The sequence below is a fragment of the Vanellus vanellus genome (genome assembly GCF_965231255.1).
Source record: "Vanellus vanellus genome assembly, chromosome: 2".
NCBI classification, from domain to species: Eukaryota; Metazoa; Chordata; class Aves; order Charadriiformes; family Charadriidae; genus Vanellus; species Vanellus vanellus.
The window spans coordinates 6,117,475-6,144,504 of record NC_138906.1 but is presented as its reverse complement, the minus strand read 5'-3'; the positions used below and the strand labels follow the sequence as shown (position 1 = coordinate 6,144,504).

The window sequence follows — 27,030 nt, the reverse complement described above, 5'->3', positions numbered from 1 at the left end:
TTTAAAAGCAAGAAGAAAATCTAATAAGCTCTATTTAGTGAAACTTCTGTGTAGGTTAACTTTGCTGTTCATCACAGCTGCTCACTCTGTAGACAGAATAAACCCAGTTACTGGAAACGCACCCTGGCGATTACTTCCGTGGTTCTGCATGAGTCTATATTTAGTTTCGTGCCTAGTAGATATCTGTTCCTTATATCCATGTGTGCCACAGTCTGGAAGCCAAATGGAGCAAAATCTACTTGCCAGATGTGGGTAATAGGTAAAGCCAAGCTAAATACTGGCTCTAGTCCCTCTTACAGGAGGGCAATTTCTGCCCGATGTTTTTGGCTCCTCTGAAGCAGGCACGCAAACGTGTTAATGTTGTGATATTGGAGTGAGATGGAGTGACTTGCAGAACATTCTGTTCAAAGGAACAGCCGAGGGATTGCTCTGAATATTTGCGAGGAGCTCAGTAAAAAGATAGGTGAGCAGTGGGACTATGCTTACAGTTCATTCAAATTCTGCTTGGTGGTGAAACAAGGGGAAGCAGCTCTCCACCATTCTCATTTCTGTTTGGGTGAGCGTAGTAGAGAAGGTTTGTCTGCTTGATGCACCTGTGGAGCCCTTGTGAACTTCAAGAGAGTTAAGCAGTGCACCAAGAGAATATCTCTTAAGCTCTGCTGCTTAAGGAAACAGGCTGTCTGAGAACAGCTGCACAGCATTTGGGAGACATATTCAATACCATCTTTGTCTGATATCTTCTGTGGCCATGGGTGATTTATTCAGATCCCAAAGTGTAACCATGAGCCGTGGGCTAACTGTTTACTCCATGGACCTACTGAAAGCCCTGAATAGTGGGTATCTACCTGGTGAGTACTTTCCTTTCATTCATATCCAAGCCCTGTCCCAGACTGGGAATCTGTTTCCAGCCTTGCTTATGAGGCCCAGACAAGACTGGTGTTGGTGTTCTCTGTAAACCCCACAGCTGGTTAGGTCCCTTGCTTGGGAGGTAAGGGACATCTTTCTGAACTTTTCCCCATCTGGTTTGGTTGAAAACTCAAGTCCCTTCATCAACAGCCTGTAGGACATCTTGGGGCAATGCTTTCTCAAGAGTTCATCTTGGAATCTTTTTCCTACACATAAATAAGTAAATAGTTTTCAGAAAAAGGGTGTACCACCTGATTATCCCTCTTCCTGGGTGAATGTGCTAAATGCTTTGCTCTAGAGTCTCTTTTTCTGTATTTTTGTAGAAATTTCCCAACCACATTTGTGTACCTTACACTACAAGAACATTCTTAACTCAACCTGGAGTTTGTTGCTTAAATATCTTTTGAGAACTGGCCTTGTCTTTCCTTACAATTATCACTGTTTCCAGCAATTACATCTAGCAGCTTCCTTTTCTCACTTCTTAATCCCATTTTTGGATATGTAATTCTCCAATGTAAGCTAGAGGGGTCCTGGGTATCAAATTTGGGACTGTAAGCTCTACAGAAAGCAGGTTGCATTAAACTGAGCTGTTGCAGTGCCCCTTTGCAGACCTGACTTTTAGTATCTCGAAGCTGAGTGCCCAAGGTAGTTATTAGCTCAGGGACCACCTGCTATCCACAGTTGCAGGAGCTTGGCTTTCTTGGTGGGACAATGATGTTAAACCTGCTGTTTATCATAGGAAATAAGTGGCCTGCATATGGCTCAGTTACCAGTCTGCAAAATGAGGATGAAATATAACCTTCCTGTCCCACAGGAGAGGAGAAACTTAATCCAAACCTTGAGTTGTTCACGCTGCAGAAACAGCAGCCACACAGACACCTAAGATGGAGCCTGGTGGGATCAGGCAGTGATTCTTGGGTGGAGGAGGTGACTGTAGCAGTTTCCTGAGGTGAAACCTCATCTTGTCGGCCAGGGCCCACAGCCTTCCCTTGAGCTGGTCATACCGGGAGCCCTAGCCTCAGTGCACACAGTCTGAAGTGTATTTGCCTGCAGGCCAACAGCCAAACCCTTGGCAACACCCTGGGATCAAAAAGGTAGACACACGCAGCTTTTGAGCATCTTCTGGAGCGGTTGATCTGAGGTGCATTTACCTTGGCTGATGGCATGAACACTGATCACCAAAGGGCTGAGCGGCCTTTCAGAAGTTCTGGGCAGCTGTGGCTCCCAGTAAGACCAGTGGGAGCCTACTGGGAGCTGTGGCCGCTCGGTCCCTTTGGTAGGTGGAACTGCTATGTACTTTGGCACAGGCATGAGTATAATGTCTTGTGTTGGCTGGATTCGGTGCCAATGCCTGAAGCAACCTACAGAGGCTGAGGACTGGTTTTTATGAGATTAGGCAGAATGCCCCTGGACGAGGGGCAAAAAGTTGTGTTTTCAATCTTAGCCCAGGGCAGCAGAAGGCCACAGAGTCCCTCTGAAGTGCAGCTGTGTTGGGTGTTGGAAGTTTTTCCAGGCTGTCTGTGGGACATGGTACACCACACAGCAATGTCAGGAGGGTCAAATTCCCTCTGGAGATATGAGGGCAATGGTCTGCCACTTACCAGGAGAACATCAGGACATTTAGCTACCTTATAGACACGGCACTGTGTAGCGCTCTGTTTTATTTACTTTACGAAGAGCAGAAGCTGAGGTTGTCCTTCTGGGAGTTAAAGAAGTGGTTCTTGGAGGGAGAGCAATGCACACCTTTCCCATCAAAAGGGAAGAGACTCCTATTTGTGAGATGTTCTCTGATTTCACCTGATGCCCAAACACTAGGGAGACTGTGTCAGTGTGCAGGAACACAGGTTGCAGTAGTGGGGAAGGCCACTGAGGATCTACCAGAGTCAATCCTTTGGTGGAGCTCACTGCTTTCTTGGAGCACCATTGCATGACTGTCTTCCCAGGAAGAATGTGTGGGGCTGTTTTGGGGCTGGGTAGCAGCAGGTCTTGCCTGTAAACGCCAATATCAGAGCAGCCTCAGAGTAGCAGGCAGCAAGCCTAAGGTTTCATCTCAGCCCTCTCCTCTTCCCACTAGCTGAATTGGTGACATGACCTTTAAGCTCTCTCCTTGCAGATGTTTTTTGTTGTGATTTTTTGCGTCTGTTCCTTGGTAGATGAGAACTTGGAAGAAAACGTTAGAGCTCGGCAAGCTGGAGGGCATGGGGGCTCTGTTTTCCATCCGCTACCTTGGGTTCCTCCCTCATCCCCCGATTCCCAAGCTGCTCACTGCAAGGATCTCACTTCCTCTATTTACCCAAAAGTGTGACACTGCCGTGCTCCGGTGTTTGTTCAATCCCTTCCAGCTCCTGATCCCGCTGAAATCCCAGGAAGATTTGGACAAAGCGATGGAACAGTTGGAGCTGAGCCCTTCCCTGAAGAGCCTGCGGGTCCTTGTGAGCGCTCCAAAGAAAGCGAATGTGAGCCCTTCACCTTCTCTGCTCTTTTGTGTCCAGAGCAAGATGCCTTGTTATTGTGCTGGGGAGTGGAAACCAGTCTCCTGACGGTGTAGAGCAGAGAACAAGATGGTTATGAGGGGGGTCAGCCCTGCTCTGGCTCAACTGCTCGGAAATCCTCGTGTGGTAGCAGGCCAGAGACTGAGCTCAGCTCCCCCTAGCTCCTCCTGCAGCCCGTGAAGGGTTAAATACTGTACTGATCCTCAAAACCAGGTTAAAACCCAAAAGAACCCTTTGTGCTTTCTGCCTAGGGATGCTGTCACCATTTCTCTGTAGCCTCTCCTCCATACACAGGGTGATACCCTGGCCCTTGCTGTCCTGGGTGGCAGTGTGGGGACCGTTCCCTCCATGTGGTGCTGCAGTACTAAAGGCCAGGGGAGAGCAAACTGGAGAATCCTTCAGTCTCATGCAGGACTGCCTTTCCCCCCCATTATTTATTTATTTGTTTTTCCTGAGCTCAGTGGTTTTGCAGTTAAGCCTGTTAGCTTGACCTCGCCTGCACAGAGTGTCTTGCCAAAGCACATGTCGTGCTGCCCCAAGCACAGGCTGTAAAACAAGGGATTTGCAGATGTTGCAACTCCGTTTCTTCCTTATATTTCCTAGAAGTACCAGAGAGACTGGGAGTCTTGAAACTCATACTGCTTGTCCTCATGCTACCGCTGGTGCTCACAGGTCCCAGAACTTCTCCACTCCCTTTGAGAGGCTCTCAAAAGGTGCAGGGACCAGAGTCCTGGGGGAAAACTGAGCCATCAGTCAGGGTTTCCTAAATCCTGGGCAGCAATGGGGTGATCTGCCCTAGCAACTGCAGGAACACTGCAGTATTGCAAGTTAACTACGTAGAGCAGAGCAGCCAGGTAGATTCGTGCATACCTTTTGAGAGTCGGTCGTACTCTTCCTGAAGCATGTAACCATGCAAGGACATATGGTTCTGAGGTCATACATAAAATTATCACAAAATCACAGTGCACTGTAGCATCTTATCATAGTAAGACTTTGCCACTACCGTTTAAGTTACCAGCTGGATTGTAATTTCATTGCTTTCCTGCTGATCTGTCTTCCATAGCAGAGCCTGGTCCTCCACTCTCTGTTCCTCTGCTCTGTTACAGAGGAACCTCTGCAGTGCCTAGGCTGCCACTGAAGTCTGTGGAGTGGGGAGGAGAGGCTCTGATTTTGGGACTGCAAGCTTGGGTTGAGGGATCAGTCTCTCTCTCTCTGTCTGGAAGTAATGCAGTGTGAGAGCAGTCTTTTATGTCAAATATCTGTATTTACCATTATCAACTGGAGCTCCAACTTATCAACAGTATTTTAATAATAGATGTGAATTGTTTGTGAATGATTTTTGGATCACCCTAGATTACATACATGTCCTTATTTTTTTTTTTTTTTTAAATGGTTCTTGGGTAATATGGTCATGGGGAGCCAAATACAGGGTTTCATGATGTGCCTGCAAGGGCTCTGGCAGAGTCTGATCATTCCCTTTGTCTGATTACCAGTTCCTACAGCCAAACAACAGTAAACAGCATGAAATGCGGATCTCCAGATCCATGGGTGATATCATGGGATCCCTGTACAAGGACTCTGAGAGGACGCGGAAGTATTCCACAGGTCAGTGAAATGCAAAACTCTCCAGGGTATTTTGTATTATTAAAGCTGTCCACCACCATCCCCTTTCTCCTTCTTGTCACAACCCTGTAGCTGCCACAGTCTGGATGGCCACCCTGATGTCTCCCACCAGTAGTTCAATGCAGTCGCTGCTTATCCTCAAGCCTGAGGAAGAGATGCTGCAGGCTGCATGGGTTGGATGAGGTTGTGCTAAGCAGAGTCATGTTGGGCATGAAAGCTAGGAAGATCAGGAGATATGAGGTGTAATTTGAGGGTGGAAATGCACTGATGATAAAGATCTCCAGTGAATTCAATGATGCTGAGCTATATTGAAGCCAAGGCTTTTTAAGACCTTGACATCATTATTCCTTTAACCATCTGCTGTTGTTCTTTCGGCATCTCTCCCCTTTCCCTACTTAGCAGAATAATGTAGCTGAATGGGCTTGGGTTCCTTAGCTCCTGAGCTGGGGCCAGCTTGACCACATAAAGATCAAATGTGTGTCTCTGTGCCACCAATCTGTTCTTGTTGGTGAAATGAAGTATGTGGTAGTTGCTTTTGTGATTTCTTGGGAGAATGGGTGTGCACAGTGTTTTGCAGTGGTTGTATTTCATGAAGGAGAGCATCCCTTTCCTTCAGAGGTGCTGGGAGTAGGTACCTGCAGCCTCTGAAGCTAGGCTGGCAAATGCCTAGTCTCTTCTTGCAAATCTGCAGGGACTGGAGTTTGTTTGTAGCCTTGTGTGGTCTTTTCTTTGGTTTTCTGTGCTTGAGTTGATCCTTTTCTTGCTTTCTAAAATACTCTGAGCTTTTTGAAAGGACAAGTACTCTTGATAGGCTGTCTGTAGGACCTTTTGTGTGAAGAACATTGTCAGATTTTATAGAGAGCAAGGTGCTTCGTGCAGAACCGGTAAAGCAGCCCATAGGACCGTATAGCAGAGGTATAATTATTCATATAGTAACCTGTGGGCAGAATCAATGCTTTTGAAATACAGTGAATATTCTCTGCTGCATCTGGGTGCTGGTTAGAGTAATTTCTACAGATCTCCATTGTTTTCATACAATCATTTGACAACCGTAGAAATGACAGCATCAGTGGCCTTGAATAAAGTGAAGTCCTCCTATACAAACATACATGAAGATATGCTTCAACCTCCAAAGATCCTCTGTACTTATATGGCATTAAACACTTCCAAATTATTTTCTCTGTGCAACAAAAGAGTATTTTTCTCCAAGGATTTGCCCTTTCTCTGTCTCTTAGCCTGTGCTGCCTTGATAACATGTCCCGTGGTTTGCTGCATCTCGGACAATGATATATAGGAAATGGTCTTCTAGGGTAGGTCAAATATAGCCCCTTGTGCAACCGTGCCCAACTCTTACTGAAGCCAGGCATAGGTGGTACATGTACAAGAGCTCTCTTTGGGCCTGGTGTTTAAATGTGCCAGGGATGTCTTTCTATTGTGCTTTTTTTTTTTTTCTAGCTCACATGGCTCTTGAGAGTTTGCCCAGAGTCTGGCAGAGTCACTGGATGATTCTCAATGAAATGCACACGTAATACACATGCACAAATACATGGTAAGGCACAGACCCTCAGCAGAAACTGTGCGTGTGTGAAACATTGCTGCTCTTTTTTGGCACTTGTTGAGCTGTTAATGTAAGCCAGTGAAGAGCTGTGGCATTGGGAGCTGTCACTGATGTGTGAACCAAGCGTGATGGGCAGAATTGATCCCATGTGTAGCTGAGCTAGCGAGAAGATTAGTTCTTGCAAAGTTAGACTTTCCTACTAGCTTTTATGCCATGCTTTGGCGCTTCCTTACTGTTTTGGAGGTGCTGTAATATGAAGAGAGTTCCTGACCAGGTCCACACCACTGACCGTCAGATAAGACAAGGCAGACAAAGGAAGAGAGATCAGCTCTGCAAGGGTGAGAGCCTGAGGTACAGGTGGATTTTGAGGGAACGCCTGAATGGCAGAGAGGAGGAATGGTGGTTTAATCTAGGTAACGGAGGAGGGGGAGGACTGGGCAGCACCAGATGTAGGATACAGAGTGTGCTAAGATTGGGATCTTCAGGAGGAGCTGCGTGCCGACTGCTAACGCACCAAAGCCATTGTCCTCGGTGCTGTTACATAGTTAGGTAGCAAATGTAACTGGCCCATGATACAGTCATCCCTCTAATTTTTTTTTTCCACACAGACCATCAGTCTTGCTTTTAGTTTGAAAAGAGGTTGCAACAAACTCTCTGCATGGTAACAACATACCAGACCTCTCTGGAGTTACAGCGTTCGCGATCCAGCAGATTGAGTTTTTTGTCGTCTTGAGTCAGAACTGTTAATCTAGCAGCTGGGCAGAAACTCCAGCAAGCTGAAAGGGAGACCAGTGTTTCAAATGGAGCGTAAAACTGAACATCAGGCAACAGTCAGACACAGATGATCCTGTTTTGTGGTTCCCTGAACACGGGATTTCACTGAACGTGGTAGATAGTCAAAAGGCAGTCTAAGAGGCTGGAACTTCTGTAGGAGAAACTGTTCTTCACTGGCAGTTCCAAGGTATTTCTCAGTGTTTGCTTCTGCTGTCATCAAAGTGGTTGCTATCAAGAGAGGATCTTAACTCAGTTCAGCTTTTCTTTTGAAACCACATTTAAAAGGAGATTTAAAATGACTTTATAAAAAAGGTGGTTCAGGGTCATGTTCTCAGTGTTTCTGAGATGTCTCATGTTTTTCTGCTGACTCTGCCATGTTAGCAGCAGTGAAAAATAATAAAACTGCATGTTGTTGGCACAAGCACATGGGAAGGGGGTGTAGATGTTCTGGGGAAGATTTGGCTATTTTTGCTTCTGCTGGACAGAAAATGTCTTCAATCCATGTCCCTGAAAAACCTTATGCAAATTCAATATTTTCCTCCCCCCCTCCCCCAACTTTTTCAGTGCCCCCCCCCCCCCCCCCCCCCTTTTCTTTTCTTTTTTTCCCCCCCAGTGGAAAATGTTCCAGTCTCTTGGTGACCAGCATCTGGAAGCATTCATCTGACTGCCAGGAAACTTCAGCTGAAATCTACTGGGGTTCTGGATTTTCAGAAAACTGAGGGTTGTTTCTATGTACTTTGAGGAAGTACATGTTTCACAACATTACCCACAAATTATTCAAGAGCCCCATTCCAGAATCACCATTTCAGTGGAAACATTTGCCAAAAGCTTTAATTTTTAATTTTTTTGTTTTCATGGTGGAAAACCAGGTTGCTGAGCTGTGGCATCATGTGCCTGCCCACCCTCTCCGGACCTGGAGCAAATGCTGGCTGGGTCCGTGCTGTTGAACATGGACCGGTCACGGGAACAGCAGGACTTTGACCTCAGAGAATTGTCACTGCAGTGATGATGCCCAGGTTTTCATGCGTGCCTGGACATGTGTGCAGCAGCATCTAACCCCTGCTAGCATGCTGGGAGGATTTGAATGCAGATCTCTGGAGAGAGATGGTAGAAGGACTTTGCTGGTGCACAAGCTGGCCAGATGACCCTGAGACACGAAGGCCTGGAGGTGATACCTGTGCCTTTAAATTCATGGGGTCAGGACACAAGCAGTGGCTGGCTGTTGATGAGGTTGCTTAATCACTAGCACATTCCCTGGACAACCCTGTACCAATGACTGCCTTCCCAGCAGTTCCTGGGTACGAATTGGGATAGCATGGGATAGGGACCTGTTGCTGAGGTGGGTAAGACCCCCTCTGTTTTGAGAAGAGTAGGAGAATTGGGCTGTGTGCACTATGCCAGCTGCTTTAGGGCTAGAAAATGGGCGCTGTCCTGCTTATTAGTACAGAAGTTCCCAAAAGTTTGCCTTAAATCAAGATGTAGGAATCCATCCTCAGAGAATCAGGATGGAGAAGAGGGAGATGTGTAGGAGTCCCACTGAAAAAGAAGAAATTGAGGGAGATTTGGTCTGTCTGCTCACACCTCCCCTCGAAAGTTGCAGAATGAGTATTTCCTGCAGGTTTATCTCTTCTTGTGTGGCTGCACCCTGAGCCCTGTGTTTCCGCCAGGGCTCAGAGGAACGGCACATCTTGACGTCATTGTCCTTCATTCAGCTCTGCGGCGATGTCATCCCAGGGCTGGGCTCTCCGTGGCTGCAGCTGTGAGCGTAGGCGGCTGCCAACAAACCCTCCCAAGCTCTGACTTTTAAGGGGCTTCTCTTTTCCATCAGGACCCCTGCTTGATGCCGATCAGTGATGGATGAAGTTTTGGGAAGGACCTGCCAGGGCAGGGAAAGGGTGAAGCCGAGGAACGGGGAGGCAGAGGGAAGCCAAGCCTGGCACAGGGGAGCTGGCTGTACGTGCAGCGCCACGAACTCGGCACATACTGCACGAAAGACACTTCTTAAATAAAAATAACAGAAGGGAACATGAAAGACCCCAGCAGATGCCAGCAGTGACTGTAAGTCTCTGTGCTGGCCTGGTTTACCCTGCTCGGGACATGCTGTGCTCTAGTCTCAAATATATGGTTTTACATTAGTGCGTGTAACATGGAGCAGGAGTCCCTTCCCAAAGCACCTTGCTCCAAAGGGTAACCGAGGTCAGATGCTCAACCAGTGCCAATCTGCAAAGTCTCTCTGAGTTCAGGAATCCTGAATAGAGCTGCTGAGATCCGGCCAGCATTCAGCTTATAAAGAAGTGCCTCAGAGCCTGTCCCCTCCCCCCTGGGTCTGAGAACTGGGGCTCACATGTAATCCTGTACACCCCACGACGACAGTCCCTTGGGGGGGTCTCCTCTCTCTGCACAGTGCTGCTGCTGTTTCTTGAGTATTAGGTCAAGTGTGGAGAGCATCCCTGGTGTGTCAAACTGGCACATCTGGCCTTGTTTGTCCATTTCTTCCTCTGCCTCTGGGTGTGTAAAGCAGCATTATCTGGTATATCCAGTATGCCTTGTGTTGTCCCCACTATGAATTAAGCCTGCCATTGGGTACCACAGTTGGTCCCTCCCCCTGGCCCCTGTTTTCCATCCTCCCTCTCCCCCCACTTCAGCAGCACTGAGATTACTTGAGGTTTTGTTAACAGGGCAGGATAGGGCTGGAGGGGGGTATCAACTCTGGGCTCCAGAGCTCTGCTCCCGCCACCTCCCTGTGTTCCTCCCGGGTGGATGGGTGAGCATGGATGCAAAGCAGCAGCCACCAGTGCTCCTGGAGGTGTGAAGCTACATAAATTACTTATGAGCAGCTCTTCTACCCAAACAGCCTGGCTGAAAGGCATCGGGTTCAATCCAGCAGTTTCCAGGCGTGCAAAAGCCTGAGAGTTTTGTTTAACTTCCTTGCCTGCTGGGAAATGGCTAGTCTTATCCCCTTTTACAGTTTTTGGCAGGAAATGTGGCTCTGCAAGGTCAAACACAACTGACCTGATGACTGGGAGTAGTTGTTACAGGCAAAGGCTTAACGTGAGATCATGCAAAGTCTTTACACTTGTGATAAATCTCATTTAACTCCCTGGGTTCAAAATCAAATAGGGCATGTACAGCTCTTCGTAAAATCGGAGTCGAAGACTTCCTAGGCAGTGGGTGGGTTGTTGCAGCGAAAGATCCCAGTACTGCACGGGCAGACCCACACCTCATCGTAGCAGTAACAAAAATGCTCAACACAGCTAAGATACAGCGGTTATACCATGCCAAATTCTCTAGCAGCTTTTTGGAGCAAGAGCCACCCTAATCTCTTTATGCAGCATTCTGGATTGACATCTGCTAAGCAAACAAGGGGATGATAACGCAGTGATTTATGCAGGGTGCCAGAACTGTTAAATGGTTAAACGTTTGTTTATTTATCTTCAAAGAGAGGATGCTGTACTTCCCAACTGGTTTTGTTTTTAGGGCTGGTGGAAAGCCAGTTCATTATGAGCGCCGCAGCACTCGAGAGATTCTCTCCCCTTGATCTTGGCGTTACTTCAGTTGGGCTTTTTTTTGCTGTGTTCTTATCCTGCAGGAAATCTGTGAAGGAGAAAATAGGAAGAAGAAAAAAAAAAAAAACCACAAACATAAGTCAAAGCCATATGACTTTTATTTTTACAATCCAAGCAAGGAGTCTGAAGGGAGACGTACTGTGGGACAGAGATCTATGTATTTGGTATAAATCCAGCAAGCCTGATTTAGAGATCTTTAATGCTGGTGTGACACTGTTAACTTAGCAGCTCCTGATGTGTATCAGCTGAAGTGAAAGGTGGGAACTTGGATTTGTAGTGTTGATCACGTTGATGGATTTATGCCAGAGATGAATCTGGCAAAGCAACTGTGATGCAGAATAGCAGCAGAAGAGGCAGAAGCGTTGTGTTGATTGATCAGTGTTGAATTTTCATGATGGAATAGGCCCCTTCCCAGTATCTCTCTCTTGCAATATTGTGCTTAGCCTGGGCATGTTGTTACCAAATGGTAGTAATGAACCAAAGAGTTGGCAAAAGTGCCACAGAAATGGATATGAAGTGTAAGGAAACACATTTCCATGTGCTTTCTTAACTCTTAAAGGATGTGTGCTTTTTAGAAGTCTGCTTAAAAACAAGTTGTTGTGTTGTGTGAAGGCTCACATTGCACAATAATGGCTGGTTAAAGCTCCAGCACAGGGCAGCACGGACCTCCGTCAGCAATTCCTTGCCATGAAGTGATGACAGCCCAGGGATGGAGGGGAGGGACTGCAGAAAGACAAGCACAGCCAAGCTTGTGCATCTGGGCTAAATGAGGGCAATGCTCTCTATATCCTGAAAAGGCACAAGGAATTAATTAGGGTAAATTTGCGGGAATAAGGGAGAGGAATGGGATGTTGATGTAAGGAAGCTGTGGGGTTCTCTCCCAGGTGCAAAATAAACCCCCTTTGCTAAACAGGTCTTGTGGGGTGCCTGCAAAAGCCTTGTTCTGTGTGCCCGTAACGCAGTGCAAAGCCCCAGAGGTTTCCAGGTGGCTCTGCCTGGTACGGAGGCTGTGCCAGCTGCAGGCGTGGAGCCTCTGGGGCTACAGACAGGGGGCTGTGTGCCCTCCCTTGGCAGGAGGTGGGATGAGCTGATCCGGTAGGTCGTTCCCCTCCCCGTGATTCTTGGATTTAAGGGCTGGTTTTCCTTCCTCTTTACTTTCATATAGGGAAGGGGGAGAGAAGAGGGGTATTTGAGTGTAAGTGGTTTTCCATAGAAGACTTGTTTAGGTGATGTTGCAATGAGTTTACCCGGGCTGTTTCCCACATTGCTGAACAAGGCAGTGATGTGATCTGGGGAGGAAATGCCCAGAGGTCAAAGAGGGGAAGTGGGTTTGGAGTTTGTGTTTTGCTTTGAGATTGACTTTTTGTATGACAATACAACTCTGGAGCTCCCTTTCTGGCATCGACAGAGCACCTGGATACAGTGCGTAGCTCTTCAGATCCAGGGTAGGTTGAAGGCCAAGTCTGCTAGATGTTGTGTGGCCCTGTTGCAAAAGCTTTGTAGGATGTCCATAAACAATACTGCATCTCTAGCTCCATTCCCTTCCACACAGGTTCAAACCCAGCAGCGTCTCCAGGAGGTCTGTGATCCCTGGAACAGTGTCTCTGGAAGGACTTGGATGTGGCAAGTCCTCTCCTTGACCTGTGCCTTTCCCATGTCTTAGGCTCTCTGCACACTGGCCGGAGCTCTCCGCCCCCAGGGAGTGTTCCTGAAGAGCAGCAGCAGATTGCTCGCCAGGGATCCTATACCAGCATCAACAGCGAGGGCGAGTTCATCCCCGAAACCATGGATCAGAACGTAAGTGGGGCTGGGGCACGGGGGTTAAACCAGGGCAGCTTCAGGCATGAGGGAAGTGCTGCGAGTGCTATTCCCACTGTTAAATCCCCAGTGGGCCCTGCACGTGGGGCTCAGGCCAGCTTTTTCCAGGAATGGGTGCCCCTGGGCTTGACATGCTCAAGAAACAGCAGGCCTGATTTCCAGGAACCCTAAAAGCCAGCTGCAGTGGTGATGGCAATGTGCTCAGGCACCTCAGGTAGCTCTGGAGAAGCGTAGATCTGGCACACACATGCACACCAGCTGCCAGGCCCTCATGGCTGCAGCCTCCCCGGATCCCGGGGACCACGAGGGAGTGTGACAAGCAACCGATTGCCTGTGATTGCAACAGCCGGAGGATGTCAGCAACTCTTGCCGCTTCCCAGGTGCTGTTTCTGCCTGAGCTCCGGCTACAGTTTTTGGCTCTCCCTGCAGCCTCTCTCTGTGTCCTTCCCTCATATTTTTTTTTCCCCTCTCTTACTATGGAGTTTGTATATTCTGATTCTTCAGTAATAAAAGAGCAGCTAGTTCTTCAGCACAGTGATGAGCAGTACCTCTTCCTCCAGTCAATTTGGTACCCACGATGGGGGAAACTAGAGTGTCAAGGGACCAGAGCAGGAAGAGCTTACACCTCCCTCTCCATTTCTATCTCTACTCAAGCTATAGCTCTGAAGAGCTTAGTATAGGTTCTGTGAAATCAGCTGGGCTAACTGGGCACACAATTCATTTTTGCAAAGCTCTTAGAGGGGCAGGACCAGGATCTGCAATTTGCAGGAGGGCTGGCTGTGCAGGAGGGACATGGAGGGACGTGTGGAAGGCACTAAACTCCCTCCAGCAGGCTGCTGAGATGGCCCCTAAGGATCTAGCCTAGGGAGATGAGCATTTCCTACACTCAAACAGCACCCACTAGCTCTGCTTTTGTGTGCAGGCTGTGCCAGTGTTTCTATGGCAAAGTTGTGTTTTCAACAGTTTATTATACAGCCATTAATAAAATAAGAAGTCACTCCGGGTGAGTCTTGGCAGCGTCAGAGTGCAGATGTATCTTGTGCTTCTTGCAGCCAAAAGTTGGCTTTCTATTGTTTTCACATGCCTTCCAAACACGTTTGGTAGGATTAAGACAAATTGTGTGTGCGTGCAGGGGGAGGGTCTGCATGAACTCCCTCTTGGGTGCAAATCAGCGCAACCCTACTGGCTGTTAATGGAGCTCCGTTAGCGCTAGCTGAGCTCTGAGCCTGTTTCTGATGAAGGTTCCCAGATGTTCTCCTCGCTTTTCTCCAGCATCACGCTGTGGGTGGCCTGCTGCCCTTCTCTGGTGAGTTAAATGCAGGAAAAAGGGGATTTGGGGATTGAGCAGCCATGCTTGTCCCTATATGGGCTTTGCCGTCAGAATGTCCTTGTGCTGCAGCTTCTGCATATGCCTCATGGAAAACCACTTGCAAGCTGGTGCTTGCTGCCTTTTGGGGGATGTTCCTGTGCAAGCCTGTGATGTAACTGCAGTCTTTGCCTTGGGACCAGCTTGGCAGATGAGCAGAGGTTGAGTATGGAGCCTGCTTGGATTCCCAATTCTATGCTTTCGAGAAATGAGTCCGTTTCAGTGTTATTATTTGAACTGCTGGGAGAGACCTGGTATGGCTGGCAGAGGTGGAGAGTGGGGTCTAGCAGGGTTGTTGCTCCTCTTCAGGTAGTGCATTTTGAAGGATGAGGCTTTGGGGTAAAAACTGGGAAGCAGAGAAAAATGGCACTTTCAATTTGGGACTGTCCTGCCAAAACAATGTGAGCTGCTATGACGACCAGTTGAGGAGGTCTAACGCAGGAACAGCATGTGGAAAGGGAGGCTGTTCCCGTACATGAGGGAGGAGGAGCAATGTGGGTCTGGGAGCCAGCAAAGGGTGACTCCACATGGTGTTTAACCCTTGTTGCTTAGCTTTCCTGGGAAGGAGCTGAGCTTGGGGCTGGCTGTGGGGTAGGGGTTAGCAAGTGACCATGATAGGCTTGCAGACAGGAAGAAGCATCACACTGCCACAGCACGGCATGGCCCTGAGCAGGCTCTGCTCCACATAGTGCACATAGCCCCTAGATTTGCCACTCAATACAAAACCTCTATTGTTACTAACTGGCTATAAATAACCCCGTCCAGTACAATGTCTCATCCAGGAAGCAACACAAATGCAGCTTTTGACTCACTGAGCTAGTGAGAGCCAAGCCAGTTCCTCCCGCCAAAAGCACTGATGATGCTTCGCTTATCACTGGAGAGGAAGGCTGGTCTCGTGTGGCGGGCCAGCTTGGGGAAGTCAGGAGTCCAGGGCTGCAATCCTGGCTGTGGTGCACAATATCCACTCGGCCTTGGGCATGTCATTTGTGTCCTGATCTATTTTTTTATTATTATTAGGGTTTTTGTTCACAAATACTTTGAGCACTTTGAACCGCATTGACTTCTCAGCATGGTTTGAACATCAGGGTGCTAATTTCTTTGCCTCGGTTTCCCTACTAGCAAAAAGCAATTGAAAAGAACATTAATCCAGAGAAGGCATCATAAATGGATTTCCACTGGGAGGAAGACTTTTGTTAGATTGGATCTCATCTCTACTGGGACTGACATCAGCTGGTGTAAATCAGCCAGCTTTGGTCAAGCTTTGTTGACCCTGTAGAGGTCTGTTAGTACTGTAGCCTGAAGAGCTACAGTGCATGGTTTTAGTGTTTTCCTTTTTCTTTCACTGTCAGATGCTTGAAGCTTTCATCAGCCCCGATGAGTCACTGTCTGGGAGCTGCCAGTCGCTGGACAGATCTGTGGACAGGTGAGTTGTGCATGTCACCATGTTCACAAGCTGAAATGCAGCCTCTGCTCCATAGCAAGGGAGGAGCAGGGTCAGTGGCATTCCCTGAGGTTGAGGTTCCTTTTGGTATGAGGATGCATGTAAGCAAAACAAATTTATCTTTAATTCTGAAAAGCAGATCCTATCACAGACATGTGTGCGATGGTATGATTTGAGTTGCAGTAATCTGAGCTGGACAAAAGAGCTGGGGATTCTGCAGACAGCCTGGCTTTGTGTGCACAGGTTTTCTGCTTCAACCAGATCCCTCTCCTACCCTCTGGCTTTCTGCAGTCACCGGGTCAATACTCCGTTAGCCTCTTGGTGCATGCTGTCTGCTCTCCGTTGACCGCTCATGAATTCGGCAACCCCTGTGCGCTGCCAGCAGCCACAGACGTGTCAGTCAAGGTGCTGAGGACACCAGATGAGCAACAACTAAGTTTAGCTTCTCAGCAGGAAGCAACTAGGACATGTTGTACTAACACGGGCTGCAGCTCAATAGTCGGTGCGGCTGGTTGGTCCACGCTCACACGTGCACAGCAACTGTATGTCTGCTGCTGTGCACAGTGTGCTGTGGGTAAGACACAGTGTCCTTTTGGGAAGCAGTATATATTTTTTTTTTAACATCTGCATCAAAAATTTTTCTTTTCCCCCATTGCTTTTGCTGTACAGTGTAAGGCTGTGTTCCACCAGGTCTGTGTTGTGTTGATTTGATTGTGCAGCGTGCTTTGGGTTTACAGCTCTGCGCATTTTGGGTCTGTCTCAGAGTCAAGGTCCATTTCCTTTTTGTGGCTTTCAATAATTTCCTGTGATGTATTTTTTCATTGTTATGGCTGTATCGAAGCTGGATTCTTTGTGCTCCCAGCCTCTGTGCCCCAGCTTTACTTTTGTGTAGATTTTGCTAGGAAGAACAACAGAAAAGAGTGCAGCCTGGCTGTAACGCTTTATTGTGAACCAAGAGAAGAGTGTTAAGCATGTTTGTGAGAGGGTAATATGGCTTGATTTCACATACAAAGGAGCGGGCAGCTGTGTTCAGTCATGGGGTCTAGAAGCTGGAAAAGGCACGTGGAGGGCTATATTCTTCAAAGGCAGAAAGAGGAGTAAGTATGACTATTCCTGTAAAGCCACAGCTGAGCCCTTGCAACCAATTGCTGGAGATGGCATTAGCCTCAAGAGGGCAGAGCTAGTCACTGGGCACAGTGACTGGTCTGATGCTAAGAAATAACATGACAAATTCCTCTTCACCATAGCAAACCTGTCATGATCAGCTTTGACATAAGTAGATTTCAGAGCACTTTACAAAGCAGTTTTCTACTACTATGCCCGTTTTGTTAAAAGGGACAATGGAAAAGCAACCTGTTCAGATCACTGTGTTGGCCCTTAAAGAGACAGGGGTGACAATAGGATCGCTGAGATCCACTTGCAGTGCTTTATCATCCTCTCGATGTAGTTTAAAGACCCTGAGCCTTGACGCACCAAGCTCGTGCTCTCCCTCCTGGTCTCCTGGGATGGTGTGTGTGCCCGGTGGTGGTATGGACCCTCCTGTGTGAGGAAGGTGGGGGATGATGTTGCAGAGAACGGGAGACCTGAATGACTCAAGTGTGACTGAAGGACTTCAGTGTGTACATCTGCAACAGCAAAGCAACGTTTACAGAAAGCAGAGTTGCATGGTTGAAGACTTGATGTTGAGGGAGGAGAAATCTGCAGCCTTCCTTCTGTGCCATCTTGTGCCATAGGTGTTATGGTCTTTGGCTGCTTCGTTTCAGCCCGGTGATGGTGTTTTCTGCAGCATCTCTTTTGTTTGTCACAGGAAGAAGCTGTAATCCAGCGAAAAAAAGTCTTTGTTCTTGTGCAAGTTGAGGATGGGAGCTCAGTTGCGTAGACTGGGCTGATCAGTGATCAGTGCATCTTGTGGTATAGCCTGTTCTTTCTGCGTGTAATCACTTACTAATTCATTCCACAGCCTTTCTGATACTATAAAGTGTGTTTTGTTTTTTGTTTTTTGTTTTTTTTTTTTTTTATCCCTTTGCAGCCCTCCCTTTACCCAAACCCCTGTTCCTGGAAGGAAGAGCCATCCCAAAGACAGTCTTGATTGCATGGGTAAGCACTCTTGGAGGTTTGTATTTGCTTAAAAGTATGAAAAGCACCTAGTAAAGAGACTGGATAAAGGCTTTTAGAGAGATGGCACTGCATGAAAAGTAATTAAAAACAATCAAGCAAACCAGCTCCATTGCTTAGGTTACACTTCAGAAATGACCCTGCAATTATCAAACATGTATGTTCTCTAAAATCAAAAGACCCAGAGCATCAAACGCAGGCAGGGCTGCTCTTGTCACTGTTAACCCTTCTTGGCTCTGCAGCAGTAGTGGTAGCACTGAAGAACCTTTGGGCCTGGTTTGGGAATCAGTTTACAGCAGCAACAGTCCAAACTGGGTAGCGTAGGGCCCTGAAGTAAGTGGATGAAAGCAAGTAAAGCTGTTGAAAGATCAGATATGGTGAGCTCTGTGTTGGAAGAAGGTGCTGAGGGTGGTGTTGCTCTTGCATTTGGAGACAACTGTAAGGCGCTGAGAAAGGTGGAAACAGCCTTGTGGCATCGCCTTTTCTTTCTATTAGTTTCTGTGAGTTGCACATAGCCAAACCCAAGTCCCAAACTCTGAGGGACCCCTCTTCCACTTGCATTAATAATAATCTGTAATACTGCAAGTGCTGTTGGAGAAAGTGTATTGGTAACTTGCAAGGATCATAGGTTACTGCTTAATCACTTATAAACATCCAGCTGGTTAAGTCATGGAAACTCTGTAATATTGTAATGACTTTCACTATTAAAAATGAACAAATGGCAGTCAGCCTGTGGCATGGTAACTCGTTTCTGGCCTGAGGCAGGATTTCTAGATTGAACCGTGGAGATGAAGCTGCAGTCAGTCCACGTTGCTGAAGGTTTTAATACCTCCCCAGTGGTAGGGGAGGTATTTTGCTTTGACACCACTCGGCATCGTCGCTTACACGTGGCTTGCTGAGAACCTCTTGACCTGTCCCTGTTGCTTTTTTTGCTGACCATATTTCAGCCATTATGCACTCCTCTTGCGTGCTGCTGTAATGGGGAAATCATGCTGAAGCACGGCTGAGGCCAGGAATGGTCTCCAAGGAGCGGCTGCTGGCCCCAGGCTAAGACAAACAAACAATCAGAATGGACCGTGTCATTAGAGTTAGATGGAGGAAAAACAGGAGGTGAAAGATTGGGGGGGGGGGGGGGGGGGAACGACAGATATTTTAATCTCAAGTTATTCAGTGCTACCAGCAATGGCTTCCTGTGCTGTGTTTTTTTTTAATTAAAAAAGTATGTCTGTATCTCACATGTCCATTCATCTCTCATAATCTCACATCTAATCTAAATTCTGATGGTCTTTTATCCCTTCTGTATATTCTAAGTCTATCTTTCTAGCATTTAATCTAAGTAAATATAAAAGTTTGGAGCTCTGAGAGTATAAATTGGTGTCTGGCTTTCAGAGGTCGGGTGTCACATCTGAGAAGAAAAAGGGGAGAGATTGTCCGGTGTTAGCCAAATGCTGGATTTTTGCATTTCCCTGGAAATAGCTGATATCAGAGCGGAGGTTTTGGAGTAGATGGATCTGGGCCTGACCCTGCCTGGCAGTTCTGTTTCCATGCAAGTTTTTGCATTTTCCATGTGCAAATAAGATGCTTAGTGCTCTGTTTTGGAAATCGGGCATGGTTGATGTTAATCCCTTGCCTTGTATTTGAACAGTGTGGACCAGGATCCATAAAGTCAGTGGTTAAACCTCTGTTCGCTTTAGGGGCAGACTAAGACCAGTGTCTATAACCCTTATTTTCCACTAAGGAGTGTGTGACTGCGGATAGATTTCAGGGTGAGCCTTGGGGAATGTCTGGTCATGTAAATGAACAGTTGGTTACCTCGTTCTTGCCTGTGATTCAGCATGAAGGCCAGAAGAAATGCTCGGGGCATTTGATACTGAGCTGATCTCAGAAACGCCTCTCTTCTTCCCTCCTGTCAGATTTCGACATCCCATTCTGCGAGAGGTTTGGGAAAGGTGGGACCTTCCCGAGGCAGTACCACCTCTCTCAAAGTCGGAAGGACTACAGTGACGGTGAGAAAGTGATGGAGGGTCAGGGAGGGAGGTGCTTGATCCAAGATCTTGGGGGCTTGTGACAGTGCCTAGGACTGGAAGACTTGGGAAGGAGGCTTTTCTAATAAAAGGAGAAGAAACAAGTAATTGGGGATTCACTTGCATATTATGAAGAGCATCCTCTGTGAGACCTTGCAGATCTGCTCTTAGGAAGTGCTGAGCATCTACAGCATGTCAGTGCTCAGCACCTCCTCTGCTTATACCTAGTGTTTTAACTTAGCTACACGGATGGGTAGAATTCTCATCCCTGGCAGTATCAACTTTTCTATTTCTCTAAATTGCTTGCTTTTGATGATGCTGGTTTGTGACCTTTGCAGTGGGTTTCTCGCAAAGCTGTACGAAATCCCCTAGCAATTTCAGGGTAGCAGCATCTGTTCACGTCTCTGTTTTAAGCTAGTGAGCTTCAAGCTTTGGGGACCACTCCATCACCTTGTTGCTGATCCTTCTTGCGCTGTAGGAGACTGCAAGTGGTGGGAGGCAAAACTGAGTAAGAATCAAATTCTCTTGGGGAAAAAAAAAATAGTGCTGAGGACATGCAGACAGCATATTGAGCCTTCCAGAATGAACTCCATCTCTTGCTGACACCACACTTATGCAAGCAGTTATCGTGAGAACTGGCACTGCTTGTGTGGTCATTTGTATTGTGGTCTTAGGGGATGCCAGCGATAATTTGTGATGTAAATCCCAGCCTGTTCAGAGTTTAACTGTGATTAACAACCAACAAAAACCTTAATGTAATTAAATTGTTGCAAACCCCTGTGGAAACATTCTACATTAGGTGTAATGCCTGCTGTTAACAACTCTTAAATTGAATTAAAAATGTTCACGAGGCTTTGCTTCAGTTTTATTAAACTTGTTTTGTTTAATTTGAGATGCATTGCTGGATCTGGGCAGCAATGTGAGACGGTGGTGATAGGTAGATCCATGCTGGTCTGTGCATTCTTGCTGTAACTCTTCCCTGTTTCTCCTACAGGCCGGAGGACTTTCCCCAGGAGTTACTTCCCACAGGAGAACCTGTTTCAGCTTGTCCCTTCTAGCCGAACCAAGAGCTTTAATGGGGACAGCAAGCTCAGCACCTTGCAGTACGACGAGTACAGGCCCAAATGGTGGAACAAGTGTGAAAAAAGTCTGCAGGTCTTCAGCACCTCCCCTACGAAAGCTCGGAACTGTAAGTGAATCAAAGCCGCTGGTGACTGAAGTCTCAGTACATCCGGGTCTCAACAAAAAATTGTTATCGTGACCTGCTGAGTAAACGGGCATCAGCTAAGCTAACCTTGTGTGAATGCACCCTGATTCCATCCCCAACACGAGGCACACTGTGCCAGCTTATGTCTCAGTGAGGAAGATTTAATACAACACACTGTCTCTTACCTTGGCCTGGATTGAGTGTGTGTATGGGGTCAACTGGTGTTCGTCACTTGCTGGATTGCAGGCAATTGTTTGTGTGTTGGGCTGTCAATGTGCTCGCACAGCAGAAGCTTCCAGGAGACTTGGGATGTGGGAGCAAATCCATCCAGAGGCTCTGTTCCTTGGCTTACGTTACTATCACCTGAGCACCCAAAGATGGTGTTACAGGCTGCTCTGGTATTGCAAGACTGCCTGTACTATAGAGATTGGTGCATTCTGGGCCTGTTCAGTGATGGATAACAATGTAGGAATGACCAGTGAGATAAAAATCTTTGCTGGTCCCTACCTGTGTTGCTGCTCAGCCCTGCTGTAACCTGCTAACCACTCCTTTAGCAGAGGAGAGGAAGCCCAACATTGGCTAAGCAAGCTGTTTTTAGAGGAAGGACTCTTAAAGAAATGTGATTTTTCCGGGACTTGTTTCTGCTTCATACTAATGCAGACTGGGAGACATTCCCCCCTCAAACCAGTAGCACTAGTGCAATTAAAACTGGTTTGTCGTGGTGCCCCTGGGAGAGGGTACCTCACTGCCTGCCCTGGTGAGCTCATTTGCAAGCCTGATTTGCACTCCGTAGGGTTAGATGGACCCTGATGCTGAAGTCTCCCTGCTGTGCTCTTCTCTTAACCTTCTCCTTTTTCCTGTAGCCCTACAGGCACCTGTGAACTGGAGGCTGGGGAAGCTGCTCGGAAGAGGAGCTTTTGGGGAAGTTTACCTCTGCTATGATGCTGACACTGGCCGGGAGCTGTCAGTGAAGCAGGTGCCTTTTGACCCCGACAGTCAAGAGACGAGTAAAGTGAGTATGAGGGCAGGACTACGTTCCACAGCATGTTGGGGGATTGTGGGCTGGAGGCTGAGGGTAGAGGTGGCAGATAGGTCAGTGTCCCTGATGGAAGGCAGCATGTGGAGACAGTCTGTTGTTTGCCTTCTTCGGAGTGGTCCCCAGTGGCTTGTGGCACCAGTCAGCATGCTCTGGTGACCTCTCTACCTCCCAGTTCCTTGGTCATGTTGGCCCGCTCTGTCTCAGGTAAGCTTGAAGGTCTGTCTGCTTGTCCTTAGTTTCAGCCTTCTTGCACCATTCACCTTCTTCCCACCCTGGGTGCTGCACTAGCTTTGCTGGTGTCTTCATTCACACCTTTCGGAAAAACTCCTTGAGCACAAGTAAATAAGTAAACGTGTCTCAAAGCCCAGCCCTTGTGTATCCCATCCGTCTTTCTCCTTACCTTTTTCTTAGGGCAGTGCTCCTCACTTCTGAGCCTGATGTCCTTGTGGGCAGCTTCACAGGTGCTATGAAAAGAGCACTCAGCATCAAGCAATATTTGGATAATATTCCCAAAGTAATCATTTCATTTCCTCATGAAGCATGTCTGTTTTGTTGCAGGAGGTGAATGCCTTAGAATGTGAGATTCAGCTGTTGAAGACCCTCCGTCATGACAGGATAGTGCAGTACTATGGGTGCTTGCGGGATCCTGAGGAGAAGAAACTGTCTATCTTTGTTGAATACATGCCAGGGGTAAGTGTGGTTCCTGCTAAAGATTGTCCTGAGCGATAGAGAACAGATTTAGACTGCCCTGGAGTTTGGTGAAATTTGGATCTGGAGTTAAACTCTAGAGTTGAGCTGCTCTATATCTGACGAGCCAAACCAAAACAATGGCTCTCAGCATCTGTATGGCTTGGGAAAGCTTAGGTTGCGAGTCAGATGTCACGGTGAAGCTCCTCAACATGCAATGGGTGAAATCAAGAGCCTTGAAGGCGGGTTTTAGGTTTGAATCCTGGAGCAGGGTGTGTTCCTAGTCTGGAATCTGAACTTGGTGAATGTGGAACATGATCCAGATCTGGCTCCAAACACTGTGGCCTGAGCCCATCCTTAAGTATTTATTGCAAATCCCTGCAGGAAAAGCTAATAGTACAACTGTCCACCCACAGCTGTCACCAATTATTTATGGTTTTCAGCACGTGTGTATTAAAACCAGTGTTACTCACTTGTAAGTCTTCTCCTGTTCAGGACAGAACTTTTCATTGGTAGCATTATCTTCTCATGCAGAAGGGGCTTCAATTTTTTACTTTGCTGATACAGGATGATCCCACCCCGGGAATGATGATATAGGGATAGGATGATTTCCACCTGGGGAAAAAGAAGATCAGGAAGCTTTGAGGGAGTCTAAGCAGGGGCTGGAGAATGTATGCAGATTACTTGAACATCTTTCTCCATTTGTGAGCATGTGAGTTATGTCAGCCATCTAGACAAAGTCATCAGTTGGTATAAACCAGCATAACACTATTTACATTGCCAGAGGATCTGTTCTCCTAAGTCCTGCCTGTCCAGCTGGATTCATTCCCCAGAGTGTGGGAGAATAAACCCTTGTTTATACAGAGATTTTTAAGGTCAGAAGGGACTATTAAGTCATCTGGTTGCAAATAATTTTGGTCATTAGTAAACGTGCTAGAAGCTCTCTTAACGCATCTTGCACGTGAGTAATCAGGTGGACTTCCACACGTTTGAGTCCCTTCCAAGCCCTGTCTTCCCTCTTTCCTCGTCAGCAGGCATCTCACTTCCAGACCATACCATGAGGCATGGACCCAGAGGAATAAACCCCGAGAGTTTTACTAATCCTCTTGCCACTTATTCTTCAACGTGCCGATGTTTGTTAGCAGCCAGGAAACCAACATTTGATGCTGGGGCAGTGTCCAGCAGGGCTGGAAGTTGAATGTTTGTTTTTTTAATGATAAACCAGAGCTCTGACCAAATACAGATTGACTTTCATACTGCAACAACGGCTCATTTCATAAAAGCAGCTCAGGGCTTTTGTTTCCAAGGCTGGTGGAAGCGATTGAGTTCCCAAAGCTTGCAGGACAGCAGCCCTGCAATGCTAGGTCTGGCCAAGCTTCTCATTTGACACAGCCAGCTTGGCAAATTCTTCACGGAGCCAACTTTGGGTGCACCGTTAGCCTGGCATTCTTATGACTGCCGCTGTTAAATAGCTGACTGTGTATTTTCTGTCCTGCCCTGCCCATAAACTATTTTTTTAAATTTATGCTTGGAAAACGAAATGGTCTATTTGACCACAGGCCTCAAAGACCCTGTTTCCCTGTCTTGTTTGATATCTCCCCATCAGGGTGAGGGAGGCCAGGATGAGAAAGCTTTTTCGGGTCGTGGGTGAAGGGACATACCCTGCATACAAATTGTATGAGGGTGTAATTTCAGAGCACCTCAGGTTACTTCGGCAGCACTGTGGAAGGGAGAACTGAGGCCTAGCCACAGGATCACCACCATCTTTAAAAGAAGGCCAAAACAGTAGCTGGCCAGAGCAAGAGCAAAGGAGGGTGGATGTGGAAAAGCTGAAACCATTTGAGTGACTGACTTGGAGCACAGCAACTCACTGTTCCCAGAACAGAAGCCCTATGGCAATGTTGGATCAACCCCAGAGCTGCAGGGCAGTCAGAAACAGGATGAGTGTCCTCTTCTGCTCTTCAGCCAACCTGGATGCTCTAGGTAGATCTGGGTGCGACCTCTCTAGTTGAATCCCAAATCTGCTTCTGGTTCATCCCTGCGAAAACCCAGCTCCAGCATAGTCAGGGACATCCATTTCCAAGTGGACAAAAAATACAGCTAAACCCAAGGGGGTCAACGCCTTGCAGATGGTAGATGTCTGCACCCATGCTTCCTTCCCTCTTCAATCAATAAAATCAAACCAGTAGGAGCTGCATGACTGGGTCAGAAACTCAAGGCAAATTGTCTACCCTGGGTGGTCTTGTTGAAGCAGTCCCGTGTAGGGCTGATCATCTCTCTGATGAGTCTGCCCGCTTCATGGCAGTGGATAGTCCTTGCTGTGACAAGCTGAGGAGACGGGGAGGCTTCACAGAAGACTGACTCATCAGCTTGGCCCTGAAGAACTAGTCCAGTTGATCCTCTCACTTCAGTTGTAACTCCTTATCAGTTTAGTTCTTCTCTGTGAGCTATTGGTGATGTGCAGCCACTAGAGGGGGAAAAAGATCTGTGGTGTTGGCAGAAGGTGGCACTGATACACACCAGAGACGGTACCTTTTTCTCCACCCGGATCTGGGACGTTGAGGACAAGCCTTTGCTCCATTCAGCACTTAGTGAATTTTTTTTCTTGCTGTTTCTACAGCAGAGTGGCTTTTTTAAGCTGGGAGGTAGAGCAGTCAGGAAAGTTTAAAAAGTCACTGTGACGTGATGCACCTGGTTCTTCTGGTCCTTACAGTTGGTGCGTGTTGTTTCTTTGCAACAGGGCTCAATAAAAGACCAGCTAAAAGCTTACGGTGCTCTGACCGAGAACGTCACACGGAAGTACACCAGGCAGATCCTGCAGGGAGTCTTCTACTTACACAGCAATATGATTGTTCACAGGGACATTAAAGGTGAGCAGATAATAGAGAGGCTTCTTGCTTGCTTGGATTCATTCAACCCAACCTCTCCCCACCCCAGTATAAATTCTTGTGCAAAAAATAATGCTGGGATCTGGTATTAAGTATTTTTGCCCCTGGCCTTCACCAACTTGAACCACGAGAATCTTGAACAAGCAGCTGAAACCAAAATCTTGTGCTGTCTTCCTGCTTGGGAAGCCCGGATTAAGTACTCTTGAGAGGGATTATTGTTAACTGCCCTTACACATCTAGAAACCTGGTGGAACACACCCATGAACTGAGAGGTCCTGGTGGTCAGAGGGATCCGAGGCTTCTCTTCTGCTGTCTGCACGTGGGGAGGATGATCCGTCGCCTCCCATTCCCTGCTCACTTTTGGGAAACCTGCTGAGTGAGACTACCCAGGAGAGCTGATGGGAGTCAACCCTCTTGGAGAGCAGCTGCCTTAGGAGATGGGGGATTTGCGTTATGCTCAGTCCATCCCCACCAAAGCTCTCATGTCCAGCTCTTTGCCTTTCCTACTCTTCTTGCTGTGGCCACTTCAAGGTTTCTGCTTCATCTCTTAGAGGTTTTTGGTTTTGCTTTTCACCCCTAGGTGCCAATATTTTGAGAGACTCTGCTGGAAATGTGAAACTTGGAGATTTTGGGGCCAGCAAACGCATCCAGACCATCTGCATGTCTGGGACTGGGATTAAATCTGTCACGGGAACACCATACTGGATGAGCCCAGAGGTTATCAGTGGAGAAGGCTATGGAAGGAAAGCTGACGTGTGGTAAGGAATACAGTAGAAACCCCCACCACTGCCGCTTAAACAAACGATCCCTTTAGAAATTTGGAATGGGAGCAACAGGTACAGCTAGTAGTTGGAAGATGGAGCAGTGCAAACGATGGAAGTGGGAGCTAAATGTTAGGATCAACTGTGCAGGTATCCACAGGGACCATGTTGTAGCTGAACGTCCCAAAACAGGAGCACTCAAAATCACAACTCGCTTTTGGAAGCTTTTATGATGTCTGAGGGCCATGCACAGATTGACCCCATAGCTGCTCTTTAGTTCTGGAAAGCAGGTTGATAACAAAGTACTAAAAGAGCTGTTAAGTTTTGGTGCCCCTGATTTTTAGGTCAGCTAAACCCAGCTCGGAGGCTCAGGAGGATCTTGTGCAGCCCCTCAAAAACTGCTGCTGGGTGTTTGCGTGTGGCTCAGGCACAAAGATAACTAAAATAATTGGCTGCTTGTGAATGTTTCGGTCTGTGGAGATCCACAGATGTCAGCTGGAGCCTAAAAGAGTTGGAATAATGCTACTGATCCTCCTGATAAATGGGGAGGAAGCCCTATTTTCCCAGTGATGCTTTCTGTTGGGTGCCCAAGGAAAGTAGGGTCAACAAAAACTGGTCCCTCCGCTGGAAGCCTCAGGGGAAACCTAGGGGAGTCCTTAGCAGGAAGCCCTGCACTGTCTGCTTTGGCTGATGGGGGCGGTCAATTTTTTAAGTGGAGGTGGCAGAGAAGGGTCCCTGCTGAGACGGGGGCTCCTCAGCATGCAC

General features: G+C 47.5%; 1 protein-coding gene across 1 annotated transcript in view; it reads left to right on the top strand.

Annotated features, from left to right (window-relative positions):
* The window catches only part of LOC309668900 (mitogen-activated protein kinase kinase kinase 3-like), an 82,445-nt gene that overhangs the window by 52,275 nt on the left and 3,140 nt on the right, over positions 1 to 27,030 (top strand). The window contains exons 6-16 of the mRNA XM_082479441.1: positions 3,249 to 3,362; positions 4,892 to 5,003; positions 12,583 to 12,716; positions 15,453 to 15,526; positions 17,574 to 17,641; positions 19,573 to 19,665; positions 20,678 to 20,872; positions 21,754 to 21,902; positions 22,488 to 22,619; positions 25,357 to 25,486; positions 26,085 to 26,262. Coding sequence (XP_082335567.1) covers positions 3,249 to 3,362; positions 4,892 to 5,003; positions 12,583 to 12,716; positions 15,453 to 15,526; positions 17,574 to 17,641; positions 19,573 to 19,665; positions 20,678 to 20,872; positions 21,754 to 21,902; positions 22,488 to 22,619; positions 25,357 to 25,486; positions 26,085 to 26,262 — 1,379 coding nt within the window. The remainder of the gene's footprint in view (positions 1 to 3,248; positions 3,363 to 4,891; positions 5,004 to 12,582; positions 12,717 to 15,452; positions 15,527 to 17,573; positions 17,642 to 19,572; positions 19,666 to 20,677; positions 20,873 to 21,753; positions 21,903 to 22,487; positions 22,620 to 25,356; positions 25,487 to 26,084; positions 26,263 to 27,030) is intronic.